Below are 11,671 nucleotides of genomic sequence, written 5' to 3' on the forward strand. Positions count from 1 at the left end.
AACCAATAAAACACTTGAGCTATTTATCAAACTAATTTGTATCCTAGCATAGAATTGAAGTGTATCTTATTGGCAGCATTGTTGCTATGCTGTTACTATGCGGAAAATGTTATGCATCTGTAATGAATTTTACCTCAGCTGTCAGTATTAAGTGACAAACAAAACACTCTCACTCACTCATTTCCTACCGCTTCTCCGAACTTCTCGGGTCACGGGGAGCCTGTGCCTATCTCAGGCGTCATCAGGCATCGAGGCAGAATACACCCTGGACGGAGTGCCAACCCATCACAGGGCACACACTCTCACACTCCGGACAATTTTCCAGAGATGCCAATCAACCTACCATGCATGTCTTTGGACCGGGGGAGGAAACCGGAGTACCCGGAGGAAACCCCCGAGGCACGGGGAGAACATGCAAACTCCAAACACACACACACGGGGAGAACATGCAAACTCCACACACACAAGGCGGAGGCGGGAATCGAACCCGGGATTTGGCATACAAGATGAAAACACCTCTTGCTTCGTGTGACCATCTTTCACAAGTCAATTTTGTGAACAATATAAAAAAATAAAGACATTGTATTTACCGTTTTGTGTGTGTGTGTGTGTGTGTGTGTGTGTGTGTGTGTGTGTGTGTGTGTGTGTGTGTGTGTGTGTGTGTGTTTATGTGTGTGTTGCTTAAAATGAATAAACTATCATTTGCACAGTTGGTTCAATGAATCATTCAGATGCAGTTCGGTCAGTAAACTCCGATTCACTTGGATTATTCGGCACATCGCTGTCACACCACCATGTTAGAGCACAGAGCCGCGCGCGTTCTGCGTGTTCTTCAGGAGAAAGACGATACGAAGGTTATATAAAAATGAACTGCTAAATCAAATCCTTTTGGAATAGTCGTGCAACATGGCGGGGACGACGCAGTTTACCTAAATCTAGGCGATTGCATGAAGGTTGAGCGTTGTGTAAACTGAACTCTCAGTGTCACTGCAGGTAAGTGCGATGCTTCGCTGTATACACTGTACAGTATATGCATTGTACGGTATATATAATCTGTTCTTAGCCTAGATACTGTAACTGTTACAGGGATACTCAATCTCCTACACTATTTAGTAAAACCTTTAGCAAATAATCAAAATGTTCATTTTAATGATCTCAATAATAATACGGACAACAGTAATAAAGATTTGGACTATCATTACCACTGTACAGTAGAGTTGGTTTAGCAGTGTTTAGTGTTCATTGTAGTTTTTTATATAGTCTGTCTTTTTATATATATTTTATTAACTGACTATGCACTGTCTGTCACAGTGTTTCTCATATTGTTGTCTGACATTATGTTATTTTGTGGGCAGCACTGTGATTCTAGGGGAATTATATTTAATTTTAAATAATACTCTCTGTGATGAGAGGAATACCAATAAATCTTATTATTAGATAATCCTATATGAGCTTGTTCCAGAAACATGGGCATTATTACGGTGTTCCATTGCCTTTGCAGCAATATCAGTCTTCAAGTTTCTGGGAATGCTTTCTACATTTCTGAGTGTATCAGTTGAAAGCTGTGCCAAAAAAAAAAAAAAAAAGAGTATTTGTGTGCTCAAGAACTGATGCTGGACCTGAGTTGCAACTGATGTTTCAATTCATTCCACAAATTTTCAGTGCGTTTGAGGTGAGGGTTCACTGGAGCTCCTCCATTTCAAATTTGTCAAAACATGTCTTCATGGAAATTGTTTGTGCACAGGGTTATGGGTTAGGGTTAGGCGCATTCATGCTGGAATAGGAAAGGGCCTTTTCCAAAATGGTGCCAACATGTTGGAATTGTAAAATCGCCTACAATGTCTTAGCATTAACATTACCCTTCATTGGAACTAAAGGCTCAAATCCTGAAAAACAGCACCAAAACTATGCAATAAAATAATAAATGAAGCCATTTACCATATTAATGAAAGTTATGCACATTGAATCGAATTGAAAATATTAATGTTTATGTTTATAGATTGTGTTACTTTCTGCACAGTTTGAGATGAAGCGCAGAAGGTCCAAGTCCACTCAGCTGAGCTGTGTTTTTGGCTTGTGCAGTCAGCCGCCTGTCTGCCGAATGAGAATGCTACTGCTCTGCTTGTGTGTGCTGCTGGCAGTGACTCTGAGTTTGGGATTAATGCTGTCTGACCATGAAACAAGAAGATCGGAAGATTTATTGGTCAGAGTTCCAGACCTAAAAAAGGATAAAGTGGGTAACCCACATCTCTATGTGTTTTGCATGTTTAAGGAGTGTCTTCAAGGCATGAAGGCTTGTATATGTAATGAAAATGTGGGCATATATTTGAGTCCCTTAAGGGAAATTTTCATGTAGGAAGAAAGAAGTCATTGGTGCTCAACATTAAGATTTGGCAGGCATTAAAAATTCACTTAATTTATATTAATTTCTCATTTTTTATTTTTTATTTTAATTTTTTTTCCTATTAGATCAATCTTAGGGAGATTTTACCTTATTCAATTCAAAATAATAATTCTTTCAAAACCCTAATAACAAAATATCATATGTACAGATCAGACATATCAATCTGGGAATGTTTATCCCACAGCCCTTAGTTAATGTATATTTTTTTTCCCCTAGCTGACCCACAGACCGAGAAAACCCACCGCAGCCCAGGTGAAGCGGCTTGTCTCTGGGGTAAATTGGCCTCGATTGTGGTATGCCCATCTCCAGCCTATCCTCATAGAGCGACACCCAGGCTCTCGTGGTAGCCGTACCGTTCGAAGGGTAAAGTTTTGTATTGAGTAAGGATAAGATGGACAATCAGCATATAAAAAAATGTGTCCAGAAACTGTTTTAAAACTTCGGGGACTATACAAACAGTTACGATGGGCAAGCATTTCTACACATGTTTTGCTGTAATAAATAAATAAATAAAATAATATATATTTAGGGATATGTGTGTAGAAGTGATTGCCCCGTGTGTCTGCGTGTCTGTGTGTTCTAGTGTAGTTGAAATCAGTAACAACATCTGGTAAGATTTTCTTTCATGTTTGTCTAATCCTACCATATTTATGGTTTGAGTAACAGATAAGTGTTGAGTGATCAGATTTTTAGTTCTTTTCTCATGACAGGAAAAGGTGTCATAATGTACATGTTAGTCACATATACACTATTGAAATGATGTATAGAGAATAGGTTTAACAACTGTAGTGTATTTACACATTTTTTTACATTGCTGAATTTCTTCTCTGTGTTTAATTCAGCATATTTCCTCAGTGCTGGACTCTCTCTCTGCGGGGTGGTCAGTGCAGATAGATTCCTTCAACTCTGAAACCCCTCATGGTCCAATTAATTTCTCCAACATCCTGGCGGTGTTGGACCCCATAGCCCCTCGCCGACTACTTTTAGCTTGCCATTATGACACAAAGAACATACCTTTAGGAGATCATGAGCCAAAGCATGTGTTTGTGGGGGCAAGTGATTCAGCTGTTCCTTGTGCTATGATGCTGGAGCTGGTCACAGCACTGGACAGCCACCTAAAAATGCTCAAACAGCAGGTAGGTTCTGTTGGCCTTCTTTGTTCTTAAATGACATAATCACCATCCACTTTAATAGGAACACCTGCACAACTATATGTCTTCATTTAATGTTCACATCAAACATCAGAATTAAGAAAATGTGTGTTTTTACTGAGTTTATCAATGCATGGTTGTTGGTACCAGATGGGCTGGTTGGAGTATTTTAGGCACTTTAAACTTGAAGTTATATTTTTAGCATCTTCTTATTGGAATCTATACAAAATAATGATGTGTTAGGGTTGTTTAGATAAATATTTATCTGACTTTATCTGAAACACGGAAAGACAAACATTTGCAATTCACCTTAATCTATCATATGCTGTAAATCCCCTTAATCATCAATATGGTTGTCTTCTCACATTTTAGTTCCTTTAATTCCCTTGGATTAAAAACTACATTTGCTGTACAGTCGTAGCCAAAAGTTTTGAGAGTTACATAAATATTAGTCTTCACAAAGTTTGCTGCTAAATTGCTTTTAGATCTTTGTTTTAGTTGTTTCTGTGATGTACTGAAATATAATTACAAGCACTTCATACGTTTCAAAGGCTTTTATCGACAATTACATGACATTTATGCAAAGAGTCAGTATTTGCAGTGTTGGCCATTCTTATTTTCATGGCAAAGAAGGACTATGCAATTCATCTGATCACTCTTCATAACATTCTGGAGTATATGCAAATTGCTATTATAAAAACTTAAGCAGCAACTTTTCCACACGTTGGGACAGTTTGTTGGAATAGTTTTGTATTATTAAGCTCAAGGGAGAGAAAAAAAAATCTTGTGAGAGAACAACTGATTATAGCTGGGATAACATAAGTTTAAACATAAACTCTGCTATACATTAAACATTATATGTATGGCAGGCCCTCACAGCCATATGTGAGCGGTCACCAAACTTTTGTCACAAAGTAGGAAGCAAACAATTGTGTAAAATGTCTTTGCATGCTGTAGCATTTCACTTGAACTTGTTTGATCTGCACCGAACGCTGCTTTCAACCCACAGAACACCATTGGGATACATTGCATCATAAATTGATCAGCTACATCTTCATTCATTTCTGCTCCTCTATATCCTGACATAATATGGATGAAACAGGAAAGCCAAATCAAGTGGCCTGGCATCACAGCTCCTAAACAGCTAAAGGGAGAAAAGTAGCAGTGTCAAGATGACTTTAAAAGTCACACTTTCTCTCGCAAACACTCAGCTCCTTCTACAGTCAGTGCACTCCATCATGAGCTTCATAACATTAAAGCATCCTATCATCATGGGCTTCCCCTGGCTGCAGCTCCAAAATCCCCAGATATCAGGGACAGACAAAGAGATCACCTGCTGATCATCTGCCTTTATCCATCACTGCCCACTATGCCTTAGCTTTGCATGGCCTCAACCTTTTTATAAAACCTAGAGCATTCTGTACCTATAGATATACCCTCAGTACCAGGACCTTCTAGAAGTCTTCAGTAAGTTCAAGACTAGTGGTTTAACTCCTCAACAGCCATGGATAAGGCTCTCAGTCATCCTGACTCATTACAGCCCTTTTTGGTGAAAGTTGATGTGTCAGAAAAGGGCATGGGATCCATTCAAGGGCAATTTAGAGAAAACAGAATCAGTGTTGTACTTCTCCAAAAAACTATCCCTCACAGAACAAAACTATGAGAGAAACCAGGAGCTAGTAGTAGTAAAACTGCCCGTTAACTGGCCAGTAAAAGAATGGTGCCACTGGCTGAAGGGGGCTACTCACCCTTTCACCATATTTACAGACCACAAGAATATTGAGTATCTGAAGCCAGTAAAATGTATAATAAACCTGGTCAGTTCTTCTAGTCATTAATTTTTGTTCGGCTCTATTTTATCATTTCTTATAGACCTGGCTCCAAAAATACTAAGGTGGATTCTATGGTCTGCTTGCATGTGGTCAACCCTTGTGAGGGTAATGAAGAGCTCATTCTGTCCTCTTCTTGCTTAATGAGTGCTGTCATCTGGGAACTAGACTGGGCGATCACTTACAGTACACCCCTTAGCAGCAGAAGTAATAGGTGTGGGAAAGCACCCATCAGTGTCTGGAAGAGGCCAGTTCAGGTAACATGAACACTGACCAGATTTGGAAAACTGGTCTATGACTATGAGGACTATGGGGAGGCCTGAGGAATTGGGCAGGTCTGTGAAGAAATCTAGGGCAATTTGGGACCAGGGACACTATGGTGTGGGCAGTGGTACACAGATGCTCAAGTTACATAGAAGATGTTCTTGAAGGATATTCTCTTCCAGTCAGTGTCTAATCTTTTCCAGTGCCAACTTCACTGCCAGCAACTCTGGTTACACATGTCATTGTTGTGTTTGGCTGCTGACAGTTGCTGAGAGAAGAAGGCAACTGGATTGAGCTTAGTTCTTTTGATGAAGCCCTGAGGGAAAATAGTCTGCACCCAGTCTGCGAGGCATCAACTTCCACTATAAAGGGGTTTGAGTGGATAAGCTTGTTAAAGGACAAGGGCTGAAATATGGCTTGCTTGGGTGTTGGGTTCTACTGTACACCAGGTGCTTGGGGCTGCCTCCGCTGAAATGCATGTGGGGAGAGCAACTGCACTGAAGCCCTTAATTAAACATCCCTGGAAGTTGGCAAAGCGAAGGAAGTGTTACATCTCCTTAATGGTGTTGGGATTAGGCCAATTCACCACTACCACTACCTTGACTTGCTCCTCATAATTTGGCAATTGTCAAAGCTGTTCATACGATTATGCTTGCCCATTTTATCCGTCTCTAAAACCTTTGGGTGGCACAGGAGCACTGAAGATGCTGTCTCCATAGTGTTACACACCATACTACCTCACCTGGATAACAAGAACACATATACAAGAATTCTGTTTGCTGATTTCAGTTCAGTGTTTAATACAGTCATACACTCCAAGCTAATCGCTAAACCTGGCATCAACACCTTCTTTGCAATTGGATACTGGACCTCCTGATCAACAGACCACAGCATGAACACTGGTATTCCCCAAGGCTGTGTGCTGAGTCTATTCCTGTACTCTCTCTTCACCCATGACTGCAGGCCTGTGCAGAGTTCTAACACCATATTCAAGTTTGCAGATGACACCATTGTGATTAGATTCATCAGCGACAATGATGAGTCAGAATACAGGGACAAGGTGAAGCACGTGGCTGCGGGGTGCACTGATAATAACCTGCTCCTTAATACTAGCAAGACCAAGGAGCCTATTGTGGACTTTACAAAGAAGAGAGGTAACATGCACACCCTTATTCACATCAATGTGGTGATGGGTGAATGTGTTACCAGCTTTAAGTTCTTGGGGATCCATAACTCTGAGGACTTGTCTTGGTTCACTAACACTTCCAGTCTGATCAAGAAGGCTATCCAGTGCCTCTTCTTCCTGTGAATATTGAGTAAAAACCATCTCCAAGAACTTCTTCCTCTGTGCAGTGGTGAGCTGTATCACAGTCTGGTATGGGAATATGTGTATATATATAAATATATATATATATAGAGAGAGTTTTTTTTTAACTTAGGTAAATGTGTGTAAAAATGATTGCCTGTGTGAGTGTGTGTGTGTGTGTGTGTGTGTGTGTGTGTGTGTGTGTGTGTGTGTGTGTGTGTGTGTGTGTGTGTGTGCGTGCGTGCGTGCATGTGTGTGTGAATGTACAGAATTTATGTGAATTTATTTATACTTTAGTATATACTATACTTATACTTTGCACTTCTGGTTAGATGTGTTTCCTTTTCTTGTATCCAAAGTTCAATCTGATCTGGATCTAATATTAACTTATCTAAGTTTAACAATATAATCAATGTTATTTACATCACCTGTCACAGCTGTTAATGTTTTAATATGTCTACTGTTTTATATACCTGTTTAAGAGTGTGTGGAATCTTCTGAAAACAGCAAGGCCATTTCTTTTGTCCTTACCCTTTACTGAAAATTGGGTGTCATGTTCTAAGATGAAATTCTGATCCATTGTCTCATATTCATCTTTTGATCTCAAACACAAATGTCTTCAGTATAGAGCAAAAACAAAAGAATGAGCCTTATATGTAGGTTACATATTTTTAAATGTGTTGGGGAGCTGCAAAAATTACCACATACACGTTAAATAATTATAAAATATTAGCAGAAGTATACTATATATACACTCTAAAGAGATAATGATCTAGAAGAGTAGAAATGCCATACTGTCTACTGCTGTGGTAAGGAATGACATGGTACAGAATGGGCAATAGAAAGTGAAATATCTTTAAGATTGTAGGAACAGACGTACCACTGAACACATTTGAGCACTGTTCTTGTGTCTGCTCTTTCTGAAGATGGCTCATGTGACACTTCAGTTGGTCTTCTTTGATGGGGCAGAGGCTTTTCAGGAGTGGACTGCCTCTGACTCTCTGTATGGTTCCCGACATCTCGCAGAACACATGTCCCGTGTTCCACATCCACCAGGCTCTGAACACACAACCCTGCTGCATGCCGTGGTAAGAGTTTGGGTTTTTTCTTTGTTTCTTTCATTTTGTTACATTTTAACCAAAAATACTGATAATAACACAATTTTATTGCAATCACTAGGATCTCTTCATTCTCTTGGCTCTGATCGGTGCCCCAGGTCCAACATTTGTGAATCATTTTCAGAACAGTGCGCGCTGGTTTGATCAACTTGTTTTGGCAGGTAATGAAGTTTAGTCCTGAAGTGAGATCATTTTGAATTAAAGCACATTTGTAGTGTTTTGACATTTATATCAACAGCACAGCTCACTAATGAATTATAATAACTGTGTGTAATGAGGAGACTTTGGAATCCATGTGCAGATAAAACACAGCTTTAATACTGTACATCCAGAAGCAAAAATCCAAAATGACAGGCAAACAAGTAAATGTAGCAAACAGGCAAAGTAGCAAGGTGCTAGGCTAACAAACCAGACAAGGGCTAAGCCAACGTTAAGTACAAAACAGAACAAAAGGTGAAACACAGAATGGCAAACAACAAATGCAAAATAAATCACTTGGTATGCAACAGAGTTGACGATACTTTGCGTGAAAAATGGCATGCACATTGCTTTTATAATTTCGCACCCCGATTAAAAACCGGCAGTACTGAAAGTGACTCCTGTGTCACCAGGAATCCATGATGGACCTGACCAAGAAGGCTTGTGCCCCATCAACCTTAGTGGATGGGGTGGTGGTAGAGGGTCGGTGCTGTTAGGGTCTCTAGGGTGGGCTAGCTTTAGAAGTGAGGCATGAAATGAGGGTGATATATGGCAGGTGGCTGTGGACAGTATGTCACTGGGTTGATTTGTCTTAATATACTGAATGGGCCGATGTATTGAGTTGAGTTTGTGGCATATTGTTTTTAAGTGCAGGTTTTATTGGATAGCCCAACAAGCTTAACTGGCCTAGGAGCACTGATTTTGGACTGCTTTCTGTAGGCTTACATGGGCTTTTTCCTAGACTTCCTGGCTACGACGGAACAAGTCATTCAAGGCAGGGACCCCTTGATGGTTCCCCCAAGGTTTGGTGCTCACTTGCAAATTACAAATGGGCAAGTTTGTGGTATGGGTGGAGACGTGGCTTTCAAAGACCTTTTTTGTTCTTTAAGCCTTTTCTCGAAGATGCCGTCTCATGGTTATTGGGCTGCAGTCAGCATCAGTAATGGCCTTAATTTGGGTCGAGGATCGGCCTGTGTCTTCACGGACAGCCCGTAGGATCCTCTGGCTCAGTGCAGGTGAATTTTTGGGTCTACAACTTGATTATTTTGTCCCATAACTCTCAGGATCTTTTATGAAATTTAAAATGACTGCCTTACTGCGTCGAACCCCGGCAGCAATGGCACATGTTGCACATTGTGCAACTCAACAGTTCTGCCACGATCAAAAACAGAAAGCCTTTTTACTTTTGCCATCAGGAGCTCATGACAGTGAAGTGTGACAGTGTGACTGTTTTTGCACAGATTTTAATTTTAAAGGCTATGGTCTTAAACATTTGATCAGTAATGCAGTATTTTTTGTCTCTTGTGCTTGTTTCTTCTTTTGGCATTTTGAAGAAATACTTACGGCCTGGTTACTATCCACCACTGCGAAGTGTGAATAAATGTAATATTTGTAAAATAAATGTATAAATAAATGTGCAAATATTCAGAGTTGAGAGATTTACTACTAGTAGTACTGTACTACAACTACTACTACTTCTATGCTATTTTATTTAGTTGATTGAATAGCTGCTGGTTTGACAACAAAGACTTCAAAGTTTAAATAAAGGAGCATGTGTAGAAATTGTTTAAAAATATATAAACAGGTGTAAAATGAGGATTTTCCATGGCTTTAAAGAAAAAATATAGAAATTTTCTAAAAAATATAAAAGTTGCATGTTGCAGCCCTCCAGACCTTATATTTTATGCTGTCACCTTTTAATGAATAAAATGATCATTTTGTTCTAATGAACTTTGCATTTCTGGTTCTGTCAAAGAAAAGAGACTCCATAATCTAGGCTTGCTGTCTTCCCATCCCACTGAGCAGGCATACTTCAGAAAAGATATAACTGTGGGACCGGTAGATGATGACCATAAGCCTTTTCTTCAGCAAGGTAAGAATGAGAGGTTTAGTCAAAATCAATGGACATTAAACAGTTTGCATTTTTTTATTCCTTAAATTGCCAAATAATTCCTTGTTCCTTGTTGTTTTGGGCTGATTGTAGGGGTTCCAGTGCTACACATGATTGCTACACCCTTCCCAACATATCGGCACACATCAGAGGACAGTGCAGACAAGGTTCATGGTGATACAGTGGAGAATCTCACCAAAGTGCTGGTGGTCTTTTTGGCGGAATATCTTGGGTTGTAGATGAAAATTAATCTACTGTGATCCTTCCAAATACCTCTTGGAACCTACGCTAAATCTGTGAAGCTGCCTTATTGCTCACTTTATACCCAAAATACTGTATAACTGATTTTTGAGACTTGTCTTATACTGAATAGTATATACAATAAGCTCAAGCTACCTTTCAATAGACTTAGTTTATGTGTAGAAAACAGAGAAAGAATGTACATTAGCATTATGTTACTGTGGTGTTTACACTGCTCTATCACGAGTGCAATAACAATCAATATGGAAGCTGTGCAGCAATATGTACACAAACCAAATAATGGCTGTTACCTTGTATGTACATGCACTTAAATATATGTATAATGCAGTGAAATACTGTCATATTATAAAAAATAATAAGAATAATATACATCTGTAAACAATAGGGTTGCCTTTCAGGATTTCTTGTCTTCATTAGCATAGGGTTGCCACTACGGGCCTATTAAAGGTCCAGTATTTGCACTGTTGCACTTCTCAATACCTTAGATGTAAACACACATGAATGCAAAGAATACTATTGTATTTTTTACATAAAAGAAAAGATTTTAGGACCAATTCTGCTGTATATTTTTGGTTAAACTAATGTGACTGGTAAAACTATGACGATGCACTAATAGCATTTGATATCAATCTACAAGAAAGATTGTATTTAAAAATAGCAAAGCTTCTGCTCCATTCACCTGGCACCTTTGCTATGCTAGCAAAGTATATTTTTTTGTTGAAAACTGAATGTCCCATTATTTGTATTTAATATTGCGATTAAACAAACATGGGATACACCACTCTGTGTGATTTTCACTTGTAAAAAAAACAGTGACACTATATTCAGAACATATCAGGAGGAGCCAGTGATCCCCAGATACAGACCACTAAAACAGGTAAGTACGGTGGAAATTTGATTTTACTTTTATATATATTGCATCAAAAATTACATCACACATTAATTACTGAGTAAATTATCAAATAACATCCAAATTTAAACCCATTTGAGAGGTGTGTTTAAAAAGAGCAGCATTACACATACACTGAAAAAATGAACTTGTAAACATTTTTAAAGTAAAATTTACTACCTAATTCCAAGTATCAATTATCTAGCAAAATCAATTAAAATCTACTTAATAATCCATGAAATGTTTGTTAAAAAAATTAAGTAAATGTTACTTAATTATTTTTATTTTAGAAGTTAAATTTATTTGAATTATTTAGGTAAAGTCTATTAGATTTTTTCAAAGTGTGTAGCATTGCTGTAC

At 38.8% G+C, this 11,671-nt stretch overlaps 1 protein-coding gene across 4 annotated transcripts; it reads left to right on the plus strand.

Annotated features, from left to right (window-relative positions):
* The first annotated feature begins 661 nt into the window (after window positions 1-661).
* qpctlb (glutaminyl-peptide cyclotransferase-like b) lies at window positions 662-11,203 on the plus strand. 4 transcript variants are annotated; one of them, XM_027140120.2, is made up of 8 exons: window positions 666-993; window positions 2,021-2,233; window positions 2,621-2,767; window positions 3,247-3,540; window positions 7,881-8,042; window positions 8,134-8,233; window positions 9,013-9,073; window positions 9,161-9,286. In XM_027140120.2, exons 2-8 carry the CDS (start codon window positions 2,027-2,029, stop codon window positions 9,264-9,266), a joined length of 1,077 nt encoding a protein of 358 aa, XP_026995921.1. In that variant the 5' UTR covers window positions 666-993; window positions 2,021-2,026; the 3' UTR covers window positions 9,267-9,286. The 4 variants fall into 4 exon arrangements, with proteins under 4 accessions (XP_026995919.1, XP_026995921.1, XP_026995917.1 ...); XM_027140116.2 differs by lacking the exons at window positions 9,013-9,073; window positions 9,161-9,286 and adding exons at window positions 10,027-10,143; window positions 10,255-11,203 and having other exon boundaries at window positions 679-993; window positions 2,000-2,233; XM_027140115.2 differs by lacking the exons at window positions 9,013-9,073; window positions 9,161-9,286 and adding exons at window positions 10,027-10,143; window positions 10,255-11,203 and having other exon boundaries at window positions 682-993.
* Window positions 11,204-11,671: the final 468 nt, after the last annotated feature.

The sequence above is a fragment of the Tachysurus fulvidraco genome, chromosome 21 (genome assembly GCF_022655615.1).
Source record: "Tachysurus fulvidraco isolate hzauxx_2018 chromosome 21, HZAU_PFXX_2.0, whole genome shotgun sequence".
NCBI lineage: Eukaryota > Metazoa > Chordata > Actinopteri > Siluriformes > Bagridae > Tachysurus > Tachysurus fulvidraco.